The sequence below is a fragment of the Gossypium hirsutum genome, chromosome A06, assembly GCF_007990345.1.
Source record: "Gossypium hirsutum isolate 1008001.06 chromosome A06, Gossypium_hirsutum_v2.1, whole genome shotgun sequence".
Lineage (NCBI taxonomy): Eukaryota > Viridiplantae > Streptophyta > Magnoliopsida > Malvales > Malvaceae > Gossypium > Gossypium hirsutum.
In genome coordinates, this window is record NC_053429.1 from 51,578,283 (window position 1) to 51,596,762 (window position 18,480).

Consider the following 18,480-nt stretch of genomic DNA (forward strand, 5'->3'; position numbering starts at 1 on the left):
ATGTATAGATTAATTTTTGAGTCTAGTTTCGTTAGAAAAAAATGGCATATGTAATGAAGCCCTGCACAGGAAGATATATAAGTCGTAATGCATGAAGGTCAGAGCAGTCGAACCCTGAAACAGGGGATACTTTAACTAATAAACTGTACTAATTGGCTCAACGAAAAATTCTAGAAAAAAATTTGAAGATGGATATATTAGTCTAGTTTCAGGTAAAATTTACAAAACTGGTTTTCGAGTTTTGGAACTCAAGATATGATTTTTAAGGTAACAGTGATGCAGTTAGCCAGCTTGTCTGGAAATTTTTAAAATGGACTGTGCAAATAAATGAAATAAGTCCGTAAATACCTCGTGTTCGACTCCGGCAACGGTCTCGGGTACGGGGTGTTACACTATACATGCCATTAACAAAATAGAAGTGTCTTTATACCAAAGCTTGACTAGTTGATAGTGCGTTGCTTCTCCAACCGTCTTCCAATCTTTATGAGTCCTTGAGCTCTGTAAAACAGGGAAAAGAGAGGGGTAAGCATTTTCATGCTTAGTAAGCTCGAATAACCAAAAAGTAAACTTACCGAGTAATTAGCATACATCCATACTTTAAATCATAAAATCATCAATTATGAAATGATTTCCTATCACATGCACTCAATCAATAAGTTAGTCATATAACAAAGCATCATGTAATTTATGTAGATGAGCTCATCATTCATCACCTTATTGACATACATCATATTAATCCCGTTGAGTTTCTAAGAAATCTCGATGGAATACCCATTATCCGTCAATTCTTTCGAATGATCATTTCACATATATGCACTCCCGCGAACCTCACATCTCATGGCAGGATTACCAGTCCAGGCTAAATCCCCCATATCATAAACTCATAAGGTGATGTCGAGATTACCAGTCTAGGCTAAATCCCTTATAGCGACAAACACCCTTAATGAGCTCGGATCTGAATTACCAGTCCAGGCTAAATTCAGACCCTAATAGGATTACCCATCCGGGCTAAATCCTCAATGCACATATATTCTTCGGGAGGCTCGATCATTCAAGGAACATCCGTCTGGGCTAGATCCTTTCCATACACGAGATCACAAATTACCTGTTCGGGCTAAATCCTTACTGCAACACATACAGGATCTCTTTACACATATCAATGAGGATTTATCCATCGAATTCCATTTGTCAACCTCAATCGAGACATTTTTCACATATTACCATCAAATATGCATTTCCATGATATTTCATGCTAATGATAAATGCAATCATCATGCATTCATAAATCATTCAATTATGCATATTAGGGGTTTACTTTAAGTTGTCTGAACTTACCTAGTATTCTTTTCGGAGTTGTGTTTCGGTTATTCCGAAACCTTGCGTTTACCTCGATTACCTCCGAAATTTGTTCCTCGGGGTCTATAACAACAAAATCAATTCATTAATACCCGCACATTATGCATCACAAGTTTAATATCTACCCCGGTCCAAATGATCATTTTGCCCCTAACCTTTCATATTTTTACAATTTAGTCCCTAGGCTCGTATAATGAAACACATGAACTTTTTATCTTACCCAAGCCTAGCCAAACACTTTTCCTTCTTATGGTAGCCCACATTATCCATTATTTTCTCATTTCTACCACACATTTACATCTTTTACAAAATAGGCCCTATAAGGGTTTCTCAAGAAAATCAACTAGGAAAAGATGTTTAACACACATTAATCTTTCATATTCCTTCATAATCCATCAAAATACAAATAACTCATGCATGGGTAAATTTTTAAACATGAACCCTAGCATGAAATATGGGTAGAAATGGAATGAGCAAGCTACCAAGATTTGAAAAATACAAAGAACATGAAAAATGGGGCTTGGGAGCACTTACTATTGAGCTTGGAAAGCTTGAAACCTTAGCTATGGAAACCCTTGAAATTTTGGCAGCATGGAGAAGAAGAATGGCTGATTTTTGGTTCATTTTTCCCATTTTATTTCACTTAAATGCCAACTGACCAAAATGCCCTTATGCCCTTATGCCCGTTCTTTAAAATTTCATCCATGCAAGCCCATTTTTGTCCAAAAATTTAGAATTTGGGAAAATTGCTCTCCAATACCTTCTAATTCATAATATAAAGCAATTTCATACAAATTTCTTCTAGAATCCAAGTTTTACAATTTATTCAATTTAGTCCCTAATTTTCAGTTGGGCATCTTATACTTAGAATTTCTTCATGAAAATTTAACACATGCATATACTCATATTATAGGCCTCATAATAATCATAAAATAAATATTTTGATGTCAGATTTGTGGTCTCGAAACCACTATTCTGACTAGGCCCTATTTCGGGATGTTACAAAGGTAAAGTCATAGCTTACGCTTCAAGGCAACTGAAGCCACATGAGAAGAACTACTCAGTGCACAATTTAGAGTTGGCCACCATTCTGTTTAGGCTAAAAATTTGGAGACACCATTTGTATGGAGAGAAATGTCGGGTATTCACCAACCATAAGAGCCTAAAGTACTTGATGACTCAAAAGGAGTTGAATTTGCAGCAACGTTGATGGTTAGAGCTATTAAAGGATTATGAGTGTAACGCCTTCATGCCCGAGACCGTCGCCAGAGTCGAGCTTGAGGTGTTACTAAACTTAATTCATTAATTAAATAGCTCAAACAATTTAATTTTAAAAATTTCCAGACAAGCTGGCTAACTGCGTCACAGTTGCTTAAAAATTCATATCTCGAGTTCCGAAACTTGAAATTAAGATCCTTAAATTTTCCATGAAACTAGACTCATATATATATCTACTAATTGTTTTCTAGAATTTTTTGGTAGAGCCAATTAGTAAAATTTATTAGTTAAAGTCTCCCCTATTTTAGGGTTCAACTACTTTGACCCTTGTGTATTACGAATTAGATATCTTTCTGTACAGAGTTTCAATGATTATGTCGTTGTTTCTAATAAAACTAGACTCAATAAGGAATCTGTACATATAAAGTAAAACTTCTAATTATTTTTTTACAATTTTCGGTGAATTTTTAAATTCAAAATAGGTGATTCAGAGACCATTATGACCCTGTTCCACCAAAACTTAAATATCTCATAAAATATAACTCATTTACCTGTTTTGTTCCATCCATATGAAAAATACTCAGCAAGCTTCAATTTCATAACTTATTCATCATTTAATTCCATTTCTACTATTTTTAGTGATTTTTCAAATTCATATCACTGCTGCTGTATGACTCTATTTTATGGCCAATTTTACCATTCCAAGGATTTTCATGGTTTAGTTAAGACATAAAGCATACATGTTATCATATATAAACTTGATTAGCCATTCCAATAGCTAATCATTTACAAACCCTTTTCTTACCAAACCATAACCATATCATATGATCATTTATACAAAGTGAGTATATTGCTATACATGCCACACTCAAAATATACAAGCCATTTTACCAATTTAAGTCTTCAGATAGTGTGAACGAGCCTTCGACCTATCCTGATTCTCAAGCCGACTTGTAAAAACTCCAATGAAGGGAAAGGAGGGAGTAAGCATAAATGCTTAGTAAGTTCACATGCAAATAACAAGTAACATAATCATGCCATTCGACTTAAACATTATTTGCATAAAGAACACCAAGACATTCATGTTACATTTGCATTTAATATCTTACTACAATTTCATCATACTAAATTCTCAACCCGAGGGTTTAAACACATACCTGTCAAATTTTCTTATTCATCACACTTACCAACATGTCACCTTCGATTAAGCATTCTCCTTATTCTATTAGAGATCTCCCGTTGAACACATCGGAATATGATTTCGGATACACGGATAATGTGCACATAAGTGCTAAACTCATAGCTAAATAAGCTCAATAGCTTTTGAAATCTATGTAGCCAAGCTACCAAGTAACCCGCCCATAAACGAACTCGGACTCAACTCAACGAGCTCAGATGGCTAGTTACATCTCACGAACTCGGACTCAACTCAACGAGTTCGGAACTCAACCATCCTAGTGACATGACACTTGTACCCTAATCTATTCCCAAGGTTCAAATGAGATTCTTCTCAATTACACATTTCTATCGTCTTCTTCGAAATATAGAAACCGATACTTGCTAGCATCTCATACTTATCAAGTTGTTCACATAATTTGCATATTACCAAATAATAATTCACAAAACATAATATTTCATGATAATAAGTATCATGTCATATAAATAACATTAAATCACTTAAAATAAAAATTATGTTACCTTATTTACACATGAACTTACCTCGATACAAAATTTTAGCAATCGAGCCTATTCCTTGTAAACTTTGTTTTTCCCTCAATCACGACTTGAATCTCGTTTCTCTTGATCTATAATGCCAAATTAATTTTATTTAATACATACATTCATCAAAACAGCCCTTAGTATGAACTTTGGTAAAATTACCATTTTGCCTCTAAACTTTCACATATTTGCACTTTTTCCCCAAGGCTCGTAAATTAAACCTCATCCTATTTTCTTATGTTTTATGACATGTTGATCATTTTTCTCTTTTATGGCAACATCAAATTCACACTCTAACATGTACTTATGAATATTAGGTATTTTTATCGATTAAGCCCTTTTACTCGTTTTCACTTAAAACCGAGTAGCACAAGTTGTCTAACATAATTTAAAACCTCATATTCTATCATAAAACACCAAAATACACAAATTTCACCTATGGGTATATTTCCAAATATGAACCCTAGGTTGAATTATTGCTAGCATAAGTTAAATCGAGCTACCGAGATTCCAAAAACGTAAAGAACATTAAAAACGGGGCATGGAATCACTTACTATGGAGCTTGGAAGCTTGAAACAAACCCTAGCTATGGATAATCCTTGAAATTTAGGCCTAATAAAGAAGATGGACAAAAATTGGATTTTAATTTTGTTTTTAATTCATTTTAATAACTAAATGACCAAAATGCCCTTAATTAAAAACTATGGTGTTTTATCTTACTTTAGGTATTTTTGTCCAAACTAGTATAATGGTCTAATTACTATCCAAGGACCTCCACTTTAAAAACCCATTACTCACAAGTACTTAATACCTTTGTGAACTAGAACACACATTTTACAACTTTTGCAATTTAGTCTTAAATATCAAATTGGACCCTCTATCGATAAAATTTCTAAACAAAATTTTCACACAATCATGCAATCATGCCATAGACATTAAAATGATAATAAAATAAATTATCTACCTCGGATTTGTGGTCACGAAACTACTATTCCGATTAGGCCCTAATTCAGGATATTACAATGAGTTGGTAATAGATTACCATCCGGGAAAGGCGAACGTCGTCGCCGATGCATTGAGTAAAAAATCACTAGTTACGTTGAGAGCAATGAATGCTAATTTGTCTTTCTTTGATGATGGTTCAGTTCTAGTAGAGTTGAGAGCTAGAAGTGACATTTCTACAAGAGATCCATGAAGCTCAAGAATGGGATAAGAAGCTACAAGCTAAGATGACTCAGTGTGAAACGACAAATGAATCCAAATTTAGTATTGGTACCGATGGATGTTTAATGTTCAAAGACAGAGTTTGTGTACCCAAGGACGATGAGCTTATTCAGAAGATTTTGAGAGAGGCACGTAATGGTTGTTTGTCCGTCCACCCGAGCAGTGTGAAAATATACAACGACCTTAAGAAAATGTATTGGTGGTCGAGTATGAACAGAGACATTTCAGAGTTTGTATCTAAGTGCCTAGTGTGTTAGCAAGTGAAGGCTGAACATCAAGTACCTTCGGGCCTACTTCAGCCTATCATGGTCCCCGAGTGGAAGTGGGATCGGATCACCATGGATTTTGTAACAGGTTTGCCGGTAACCTCAAAAAAGAAAGATACAGTATGAGTTGTTGTGGATAGACTAAAAAAATCGACACATTTCATACCAGTGTGTCCGGACTACTCCCTCAATAAATTGGTTGACTTGTACGTTTTCGAGATTGTGAGGCTTCATGGAGTGCTGTTATCGATTATCTCAGACCGAGACCCGAGGTTTACCTCAAGGTTTTGGAAGAAGTTACAAGAGGCATTGGGAACCAAGTTGAGTTTTAGCACGGTATTTCACCTGCAAACCGATGGACAGTCGGAAAGAGTGATTCAGATTTTAGAGGACATGTTGCGGTGGTGTGTTCTCGAGTTTCAGGGAAGTTAGGAAAGATACTTTCCATTGGTTGAATTCGCCTACAACAGCAGTTATCAGGAAAGTCTAAAAATGGCACCTTATGAGGCTTTGTATGGGCGAAAGTGTCAAACGCCCTTATATTGGACTAAGCTCAGAGAGAGTCAGATTCACGGGGTCGATTTAGTTAAAGAGACTGAAGAGAAAGTTAAAGTGGCTTGTGAATGCTTGAAGGCAGCTTTGGATAGGCAAAGATCTTATACGGATTTGAAACGAAAGGAAATTGAGTTTCAAGTCGGTGATAAGGTATTTTAGAAAGTTTCCCTGTGGAGGAGAGTCCTCAGATTTGGTAGAAGAGGCAAGTTGAGCCCCCATTTCCTAAGACTTTATGAGGTTGTTAAGAGAGTAGGACCTGTTGCGTATTGATTGGCCTTACTGTCAAAATTGGAAAAAATTCATGACGTGTTTCATGTATCTATGTTACATCGATATAGATCAGACCCTTCGCATGTGATTGCGCCGGTAGAGGTTGAGATTCATTCGAACATGACTTATGGCGAAGAGCCAGTCAAGATTTTGGCTCGGGAAGTCAAACAGTTAAGGAATAAGAGTATATCACTTACGAAGGTTTTGTGGCATAGACATGGGATCGACGAAGCCACATGTTAACCCGAGAAGACTATGAGAGATCAGTACTCGAACTTATTCACTGTAAGATTTTTTGGGACCAAAATCCCTAAGGGGGAGAAATGTAATAGCTCGATTTATGGCCTAGTCGGAATAGTGGTCTTGGGACCAAAAATTTAGAGTTGAATAAATTATTTTATTATTATTTTGATTTTATAGCATGATTATATGAGTGTATGAAAATTTTGGTTAATTAAGTTTAACGTTTGTGAGCCCAATTGTGAAAAAGGACTAAATCCCATAAGTGCAAAAGTCTTAAATTGATAGCTAAGGGTGTTATTTTGTTAGAAGAATCAAAGTTGGGGGATTTTAAAGGGTAATTAGACCCTATTAGAAGAGCTTGGCCGACCATGAGACAAGGAAGGGAATTTGGTCAAGAGGGTTAGGTTGGTTGATGTCATAATATGCATTTTAATAATACCCTAAAGCCTAGCATTCATCTTCTTCATCTATTTTTCTTCTCTTTGATCGAAAATAAGCCATTGGAGGGCTTGAAAGCTTCAAAAAAATTTCAGCCACTTATTCCTCTATCAAGTAAGTGATGTTAATGGCTTTTCTTGAATACTTTTGCATTTTTGAGACCCTTGAAGCATGAGCTTTCAAATGAGTGGTCTATTTTGTAAAATGATTAAGAGTTTAGGGTTTTTCCATGAATGAATTTGAAATTGTTGCTGAGTTTTTATGGAAGAATATGAGTCTTACTAGTGTAATAGACAACTTTTATGAAATGTGTTAGCATGAAAACACCTAAAAGGACTATTTTGCATAAGTTGTAAAATAGTTGGTAAATGTGTGAAATAGTGAAAATTTGAAGCTGCTATAAGAGAAAAAATGGTTCGGTTAGGCTTGAGATATGAATAAATTCAAAAAAAATTGATTTTTGAGCATAGGGGTAAAACGGTCATTTTGTCAAAGTCTAGGGGCAAAATGTTCATTTTACCAAAGATGTGAAATTTTGATTGCCTAATTGTATTTAGTGACTAAATGAGTGTATTTTTCTAATATAGATCAAGAATTACCAAATCCAAACCTAGACCAGGGGAAAGCCAAGCAAATCGACTAAACCGACTAGTCGTGTGTATTTTGTAATTCGAGGTAAGTTGTATGTAAATAATACAACTACATTGCTACTATATATGTTTGAATTGTCATTGAATTGATATACCATGAATTGCTTGATTGTGGATTGAGAATGCATAATGATAATTGTGATAGTAGAAATCCCGTTGGAACCCTAGGAAATAAACCGGATATTCATGGTGTGACATTTGGGTCACTTATGTGAGCTAGTGTAAGACATGTCTGGGACATGCATCGGCCACATTATGAGAGCCAGTGTAAGACCATGTTTGGGACATGGCATTGACATTGAGACGAGTGCTAGTGTAAGACATGTCTGGGACATGCATCGGCCTTAAGACGTAAGCCAGTGTAAGACATGTCTGGGACTTGCATCGGCTAAGAGTTGTGTCAGTGTAAGGCCATGTCTGGGACATGGCATCGACACTGATAGGCGAGAGCTAGTGTAAGACCACATCTGGGACATGGCTTCGGCACTTTCCCTTATGTTCGAGGCTTAATGAATATCCAGTAGTGTTCCGAATGGTTCAACAGTGAAAGTTATGATTTTGAGTCAATAAGGAAAGTATAACCATGTTGTGAGTGGTACAGGTACCAAATTGTTATATACGATATGTGAGCTCAATATGTATATGTGCTATGTAAATTGTATGGATATTGATAAGTAAGTAATGCTTATGCCCACTTTGTATTATAAGCTTATTGATGATTGATAAGTAATTGTTGTATATTTATTTATATGCAACTTACTAAGCTTTTATGCTTACTTCCCTTTTCTTTCCATTTTCTTATAGTGCCACCTAACTAGCTCAAGGATCACCGGAAGTCAGAGATATCGATCACACTATCGACCGAAGCACTCGGTATAGTTGGATTTATATTTTTGAATATGGCATGTATAGGGCTTAGACTTTATTATTTTGTGACTTTGAGAATTGGCCAAATGTGCCGGCTTGGGTTGGAAACCCTTCATTTTGTATTAAGCCTTGAATGATGGCTAACATTCATTTTGAGTTATAAAAGATGCATTTTCATGGTTGGATGAATGCCTTTTTGGTTGATTTGGTTGTATGAATTGTGTTTGTTCTGGTATTGGTTGGAATTTGTATGAAACTAGGCATTGTAAGGGTGGTAATGAGGCTTGGTAAATAGTCTTATATTGTCCACACGGGTAGACACACGGGCGTGTGTCTAGATCGTGTGTGACACACAGTTTGCCCCATTAGCGTGTGGTTTGGTTGTGTGTCCCCTACACGTAAAAGTTTCAAGTCAGTATACATGGTATTAAACATATTGGCAGAGACACAGCCGTGTGTCTCAACCATGTGACGGCCATGGACTAGCACACGGGTGTGTGCCTTGGCCGTGTGGCTATCATGTTGATGTCAGAAACAGAATGTCCATGTTTTTGCACACAGGCCAGGACAAGGGCATGTCGTGGCCGTATAAGGGACACGGGCCATTGACACGGGCGGGTGTCTTGTTGTGTCAAAACCCCTGTAGGTGTGAATTAGAAATTAATTCCACATGGGTATTGGACACGGGCGTGTCGCTAGGTGCTTAGGCCATGTGATCCATACGGACCATCAGCACGACCATGTCGAGAGGGTCACACGGGCGTGTTGTCCTTCCACGTGGGCGTGTGCCCTGTTTTAAATGCAAAATTTTCATAGTTGGTTTAAAGACTCAAAATGGCCACGAATAGTTCCCATGGTTGATTTGGGGCTCGTAGGCCCTTAATAAAAATTTTAAAGCAGAAATTGAAAAAGTTTTAATTTGGACTGAGTCTTTGTGACTTGAGATTGTTTGTGTGTATGAGACCAAGTTAAGTAATGCCTTGTACTCTGCCTCGGTGTGGGTTACGGGTATGGGGTGTTACAAGGCGTTACCAGACTTAACCATAACCAATCATACAAAACCGGGCCATAAAATTTTCATTTAAATCAAATTCATTCATACATGTGCAATCTGTCCCTTATATGGGCCTACGAGGCCCAAAACATACATCGAGGGTGGTTCAGGACTAAACCAAGAACTTTGAAAATACTAGGAAGACTTAGAAAATTTTCTTGATTTGGAGAGTTACATGCCCGTGTGGGTAAGCCGTGTGGTCACAGAAGCCCGTGTGGCTTGGGACATGCTCGTGTTCTCAGCCCGTGTAACTCTCTGTTTATGATGTCATCAACCAAATAAGGTCACACGGCCAAGTCACATGCCCGTGTGCTTAGGCCGTGTGGCGAATTAAATTCCAAAAATTAAGTGCACACTTTACACAACCTAGGCACATGCCCATGTCCTAAGGTCGTGTCATTCAGACGGCTGAGACACACGGTCGTGTTTCTGCCCGTGTGTTTACTACTGAGCACTCTATTTTGCATAATTAGGGTGCAGGGGACACACGGCTAGATCACACGCCCATGGGGCAGACCGTGTGTCACACACGGCCTAGACACATGCCTGTGTGTCTAACTGTATGGATAATTCCTAGGCTATTTTCCAAGCCATTTGCCACCTTTAGACACTCACATACTTACACTCACTTCATGGTATGCAACATGGTACATTTAATTTCTCAAGCATTCACATTCATGGTTAAATTATGACTTGATAATGCCAACATATCACCTATTCAAACTATCATGCTTTCATATGGCATTCCACACCAATTTCATATTTGTCTATCATCTTCACTATCCTACTTTCAAGTTAGACACTTGCATTACCTTTATTGTCATACACATTAATCATATTTCATACACCAAACATACATGCCATCCATCACACTCATTAACCATAAACAACCATAACCACATTAATCACATTTGCATGCATGCATCAATAACTAGGGTTACAACCCAAAATAATCAATATGAGCCACCTCTTATGGCCATATACAAAATAATCATAATGGCATCATGAGCTAACAAATTGGCTAATCAATATGACACATAACAAAAAGGCCAAGTCCCTGTACATGCCATATCCAAAATGATAAAGCTAACTATACCTAAATGTTCAATTGATAGTGTGATCGAGTTTCTGACGTTCTCCGATCCCCGAGTTAGCTTGGCGAAACTATAAGAGATGGAAAAGAAAGGGGGTAAGCATGAAGCTTAGTAAGTTCACATGCAAATAAAATGGCAACTTAAACAAGCTTAAATCATGCATTACACATAACGAACATAATCTTGCATTTTTATCAATTTTCATAAACTTATACCTCATATATATATAAATATTCGTTGTACATACCTGTGCCCACTTGCACATTATAACTTACATTCATGTCTTGACGCAATCGTTACGATTACTCATAGAACTTCTTTTGAACTACCCGTTGAACACTTGGAATACTATTGGATACATTAGATTTTGTACCTAAGTGCCTTATATGTAGCCAATGCTACATCATATCTCAGATCACATGTTGCTTGTTTACGAGCTACTCACGAGTTTGGTCATGCAGGCTGCCAGGTATCCGTAACACATGGTGGACTACCTCGACATCAATAACTTGTATGAGACTAGTATCCGAAAGCCAAAACATGTGTCACATGTATCACGAACTCAGACCACAACTCAATGAGTTCGATGTCACATATAACATGAACTCAGACCATAACTCAATGAGTTCAGATTACATAATTCCTAGTGACATGTCACTTGTATCCTAAACTATTCCTAAGGTTCAAACGGGATTCTTCGGTACCACATTTTTGTAAAACTTGCTTGTAACATCGATTTCGATGCTCATAGTACCAACCATATATTCATGGAACGATCAAGCATACTTATAATAATAAAGTATTAACATTCACTTGATATCAAATAATAGAAATATGACATAACATTTTATACGAACTTATCATACATGTAATATTAAAGCATATAAAGTATGGTACATGTTGCATTATTTGCAAATGAACTTACCTCGGTACAAAAAAGGTAGAAATGAGCCTAATCCTCGTAAACCTTGTGTTTCCACCGATCAAGACCCAAATCACGTTTTTCTTGATCTATAATACCAAATTCAACTTGTTCAATACATACATTACTCATATCAACCCATAACACGTACTTGGGTAAAATTACCTTTTTACCCCTAATTTTTCACTTATTTACACTTTAGTCCCTAGGCTCGTAAAATGAAATGCATGCAATTTCTTGGTTACCCAAGCCTAGCTGATTCATATTCTAACTCATATTTGCCCACATTTTCCTTTATTTCACATTTCTACTACTCATTTTTACACCTTTTACAAACAAGTCCTTTTTAGGTGTTTTCACTAAAAATCACTTAGCAAAATATGTTTATCACACATCAAACATTCATATTCCTCCATTAAACATCAAAATACAACCATGTCACACATGGGTCAAATATCATACATGAACCCTACTTCAAAATATGGCTAGGAATGGATAGATCATGCTTCAAGGACTTAAAAAATGTAAAGAACATAAAAAACGGGGTTTGGGAGCACTCAAAATCAAGCTTAAAATGTTGAAAACCCTAGCTATGGAGTCCTTGTAAATTTCGGCTAAGGTGGGAGAAGATGGACAAGATTTTTGCTTGAATTTTCCCTTTTTATTCTCTTATTAACCAAATGACCAAAATGCCCTTAAGGCCTTTCTTTCAAAATTTTCCTAATCATGCCCATTTTTGTCCATAATTTTAGAACTTGGTCAAATTTCCATTTAAGGACATCTAATTAATAATCCAATGCAATTTCATGCTTAAAGCTTTTAGAACGCAAGTTTTAGAACTTATTCAATTTGGTCTCTAAAGTCAAATTGGACATCTTAGGCATATAATTTCTTCATGAAAATTTCACACAAACATGCAATCATGTCATGGACAATCAAATAATTATAAAATAATTATTTCTATTTCGAATTTGTGGTCTCGAAACCACTGTTCCAACTAGACCCTAATTTAGGATGTTACAACTCTCCCCCCTTTAAGGATTTGCGTCCCCGAAAATCTTACCAATGAAAAGGTTTGGGTATTGTTTCCTCATGGCCTCCTCGGGCTCCTAAGTAGCCTCTTCAATCCCGTGTCTTTGCGATAACACTTTCACCAGGGCAATGCTTTGTGATGCATATTGTTATGTGATTGAATGTCAACTAATCCGAAACCTTTTATTTTCCTCAATCTAGTTCCGTAGTTGGTCTTTCCGGATCTATATGGTTAAATTTAAGTATTAATCTATTACATTTCATTTACATTTGCATTTTATTACATCTTAGGAAAAATTACCATTTTGCCCCTATCATTTTCAAAAATTTCTATTTCATCCCTAGGCCCGGAAAATGAAATTCATGCAATTTAGTCCCTATTCCAAGCCTAACAGAAATTTCAACTTAAAATTTACAACACTTATTTTCTATAAATTTTAGAATTTTTCGTAGGTTTTTACTAGTTTTTTATTTTAGTCATTAAATCAAGTTTTCATCAAAAATTGCTTTGTAAAAGTTGTTTATCTATGAATAACTTTTCATTTTCTACCATAAATTTCTAATTTTTAGCATATTCATCCATGACCCAAATTTCATACCTTGATAACTTTTCAAATAAATCCCTAAATAGAAAGATTAGACTATCCCGATTCCAAAAATATAGAAATTACTAAAAATGGGACTTGATTTCATACCTTATTAAGTTTGAAAAGTTCTCTTCCTCTCTCCTAGGGTTTTCATAGAAAAATTGGGGAAGATGATATGAAAATAGATGATTTTTTTCTTTTTAATTAATTATCATCTAATAATTTTATTGATTTCCAATTTAGTCCCTAACTTTTCTAATTATTCCATAGATGAGTCACTAAAATATCTACTAACTACTCTTCAATGGTCTAATTACCATATAAGGACCTTAATTTTGAATTCCATAGCTATTTGATACCTATAGCTACTAGAACTCAACTTTTGCATTTTATGCAATTTAGTCCTTTCCTTAATTAAACATACAATTGGTAAAATTTTCTTACTAAAAATTTCATGTGACCTTCCTATCATAATCCCAACCATAAAATAAAATAAAACAAATTTTTTTCCTCAAATTTGTGGTCCCGAAACCACTGTTCTGACCTCATCGAAAATGGGTTGTTACAACTCTCTCCCCTTAGAAATTTTCGTCCTAAAAAATTCTTACCAAGAAAGAGGTTAGGGTATTATTTTCTCATGGTATCCTCAGGCTCCCAGGTAGCTTCCTCTAATCCATGCCATTGCCAAAGAACTTTTACCAATGCCATATTTTTATTTCTTAGCTCTTTCGTTTCATATGCCAGTATTTTAATTGGATATTCATTGTAAGTCATATCAGGCTGAATCTCAACTTTTTTTGGAGTAATAACGTGTGAAGGATTCGATCGATACTATCGTAGTATGGACACATGAAACACATTATGAATTCTATCAAGCTCCGGTGGTAAATGCTAACCGATATGCAACAAGCCTAATTTTTTCAATGATCTCATATGGCTTGCTAAACCATGGACTCAGTTTTCCTTTACGGACGAATCGAAGAACTTTCTTCCAAGGTGACACTTCCAAGAATACTTTATCACCAACCTAAAATTCTATCTCTTTCCGCTTTAAATCGGCATAAGACTTTTGATGGTCTGAAGCCGCTTTTAAACTGTTTCGAATTATCTTCACCTTTTCTTTAGTTTCCCGAATCAAGTCAACTCCGTGTATCTTTTTCTCACTTAACTCTATCCAATACAGTGGAGTTCTACATTTACGACCATACAGAGCCTCATACAGCGCCATTCTAATACTAGACTGATAACTGTTATTGTAAGCAAATTCAATCAAATGCAAGTATTTTTCCCAGTTACCTCCAAATTTAAGTATACAATTCCAAAGCATGTCTTCTAAAATTTGTATCACACGTTCAGATTGTCCATCTGTTTGGGGATGGAATGCAGTACTAAAGTGTAAAAGAATGTCCAGAGCTTCTTGCAACTTACTCCAAAATTTGGATGTAAACCGGGGATCTCTATTTGAAATAGGCACTTCGTGTAGCCTTACAATCTCAGAGACATATAATTTAGCCAATCTATCCAATTAAAAATTCATATGTACTGGGATAAAGTGTGCAAACTATGTTAAATGACCGACAATTACCCAGACGATATATTTCTTTTTCAGTGATAAAGGTAATCCCGTTACAAAGTCCATGGTAACTCTTTCCCATTTCCATTTTGGTATTGTAATTGGCTGCAATAATCCCGAAGGTACTTGGTGTTCAGTCTTCACTTGTTGACATATCAAACACTGCGATACATATTTAGAAATATCCCATTTCATTCCCACCCACCAGTACATCTTTTTCAGATCGCCATACATCTTATTACTACTAGGATTGATAGATATGTTACCATTATGAGCTTCATTCAAAATCTTCTGTACTTGTTCTGAACTTTTTGGTACATATACTCTACCTTTGAATAATAAACATCCATCGGTCTAGACTTGAAATTTTGAGTCAGGAGTCGATTCACTTTGTATCCACTTTGCTTGCAACTTACTATCATTTTACTGAGCTTCAGAGATATGTTGGAAAAATGTCGGTCTAAATTTTAACTCAGCTATGATTGAACCATCATCAGATAAAGACAACTGGGTGTTCAATGCATGTAAGGAAAATAAAGATTTTTGGGTCAAGGCATCTGCCACTACATTAGCTTTCCCCGGATGGTAATCAATAACAAGATCATAATCTTTCAATAATTCCAACCACCTACGTTGTCTCAAATTCAGTTTTTTTCTGTGTCATTAAATGCTTCAGACTTTTGTGATCTGTAAAGATGTGACATTTTTCACCAAAAAGATAATGACACCATATTTTCAATGCAAAGACAATAGCTGCTAATTCAAGATCATATACCGGGTAATTTCTTTTATGCAGTTTTAGCTGTCTAGATGCATAAGTCACTACTTTACCATCTTGCATCAATACACATCCCAAACCATTCAATGAGGCATCGTTGTAAACTATAAATTCCTTACCCGATTCAGGTTGGACTAACATGGGTGCTTCCGTCAATAAAGATTTCAATCTATCAAAAATTTGTTGGCACTTATCAGTCCACTCAAATTTCACTTCTTTTTGCAACAATCGAGTCATCGGAGAAGCTATCTTTGAGAAGCCTTTAACAAATCTCCCATAATATCCTGCTAGTCCTAGAAAACTTCTGACTTTTGAAACATTCTTCAGTGGCTTCCAACTTACAATAGCTGAAATTTTTTTTGGATCCACTGGAATACCCTCTGCAGATGCAACATGTCCAAGAAAACTAACTTTCCGTAGCCAGAATTCACATTTACTAAATTTAGCATACAACTGTTTCTCAAGCAGCTTGTAAAACAATTCTCAGATGCTCAGCATGCTCATTCACATCCCGAGAGTAAACCAAAATATCATCAATAAAAACAACCACGAACCTATATAGGAATGGTCTGAAAATTTTGTTCATTAAATTTGTAAATACAGCCGGAGCATTTGTTAATCCGAAAGGCATCACCAAAAACTCATAATGTCCATATTTGGTTCTGAAACCTGTCTTCCGGACATCTGAATCTTTTCTGAAAGCTGTCTTTGAGACATCTGAATCTTTAACTCGTAGCTGATAGTAACCAGATTGTAGATCAATTTCGAAAATACAGTGGCACCTTTTAATTGATCAAACAATTCATCTATACGAGACAACGGGTACTTATTCTTTACTGTGACTTTATTAAGCTATCTGTAATCGATGCATAATCTCAATGATCCATCTTCCTTCTTTACAAACAATATCGGTGCACCCCATAGTGAAAATTTGGGTTGGACAAATCCTCTATCAATCAACTCTTGCAACTGTACCTTCAGCTCTTTCAATTCAGCAGGAGCCCATCTATATGGTGATATAGATATTGGCGTCATCCCCGGCACAAGGTCTATGGAAAATTCCACCTCTCTAGCTGTAGGTAAACGAAGTAGTTCTTCTGAAAGTACCTCAGGAAACTCACAAATGACCGACACCGACTAGATTTCCAACTCTGATACTTTGGTATCCAATACAATAGCAAGATAAGCCTTATACCCCTTTTTAATATATCTTTGTACTGATATTATTGAAATCACATTAGACAAACCATCCAGTTTCTCAGATTCAACCCAAAGTAGCTCACCATTCTAACACTTCAATACAATGTATTTATACTTACAATTTACCACTGCATCATGTTGGGTTAACCAATCCATTCCCAATTTTACATCAAATTCATCAAAGGGTAACAACATCAAATTAGCCAGAAAACAATAACCCTTTATCATCATTGGACAATTTTTACAAATTTTATCCACTATAACATGCTAACCCAAGGGGTTTGAAACTTTAACCACAAATTCGGTGAATTTAACAATCATATTTTTAACAGACACAAATTTTGTGCTTATATATGAGTGCATAGAACTAGGATCAATCAAAGCAATAATATCAGTATCAAGTAGAGAGAATGTACCAGTGATAACATCTGGTGTCGAAGCATCTTCCCTTGCTCATATTGTATATGTTCTTGCTGGAGCCCGAGCCTCAGATTTAGCTATTGAATCTTTTGTAGCACTACGACTACCACTGACATTTCTGGAATACTATGGTGGTCTACCCTTCAAGACAGGATTACTTGGCTTCGGGGTCTGTTCAATGTCTTTCTCAACCCTTTCCAAGCAATCTTTAAGAAAATGGTTGAGAGAACCACACTTAAAGCAAGCCCCACTTCTCATCCGGAACTCTCCAAAATGCAATTTATTATAGGCATTGCATCGTGGTTTGAGGTTTCCAACACTCCCAACACTGGTTGTTAAGGGAGACGAAGACTTCGGGTTGGTGCGTTCAGAACTTCGTTCCTTTCCCAAATACTCCCTTGATGTAGTAAAATGGTCATGATAATTCTTTGATTTCTTTGAAGCAGATGATTGCATCTTGTTCAGAAATATTTTGCTCGTAACCCGAGCTTCCCTTTTCACTTGCCTCTTTTATTTGCTTAATTCATCGGCCTTGTGTGCTAGTTTAGCTAACACCTCGAATTCTCTTAATTCCAGAATTCCAATTAACAACTTAATATCTTTGTTTAGCCCTTTTTTAAATTGTTTGCACATTTCGGCTTCAGTTTGAACCCATTCACTAGCTTACTTCCTCAATCTAACAAATTCTTGTTCATACTCGGACACCGTCATATTTCCCTATTTTAGCTCTAAAAATTCCTTCTTTTTCTGGTCTAGAAATCTCTGACTAATATACTTTTTTTTAAACTGTGTTTGGAAAAATTCCCATGTAATATTTCCCCTTGGTACCACAGAAGATATGGTTTTCCACCAATGGTAGGCTATATCTTTCAGCAAGGATACCGCACATTTAGACACTCGGTTGGTGTACATGATAACTCATCTAAAACCTGAATAGTATTTTTTAGCCAAAACTCGACCTTCTCTGAATCGTCATCGACTGTAGCCCTAAATTTTTTAGCCCCATGTTTTTT

General features: G+C 36.1%; 1 protein-coding gene across 1 annotated transcript; it reads right to left on the reverse strand.

Annotated features, from left to right (window-relative positions):
• Positions 1–16,699: 16,699 nt before the first annotated feature.
• LOC121230508 (uncharacterized) lies at positions 16,700–17,923 on the reverse strand. Its single transcript, XM_041115402.1, has 2 exons — positions 17,626–17,923; positions 16,700–16,944 (listed from the first exon to the last, which is right to left on the reverse strand). The coding sequence occupies exons 1-2, from the start codon at positions 17,921–17,923 to the stop codon at positions 16,700–16,702; spliced, it is 543 nt and encodes a 180-aa protein (XP_040971336.1).
• Between the last annotated feature and the right edge of the window lie 557 nt (positions 17,924–18,480).

What these genes read in the sequence shown, in the direction of transcription:
- LOC121230508 (XM_041115402.1), bottom strand. Translation starts at nt 17,923, where the DNA reads ATGCAATCATCTGCTTCAAAGAAATCAAAGAATTATCATGACCATTTT. An exon ending in TGAACAGACCCCGAAGCCAA is followed by an intron (nt 16,945 to 17,625) that starts GTAATCCTGTCT and finishes AGGTACTTTCAG; the next exon opens with AAGAACTACTTCGTTTACCT.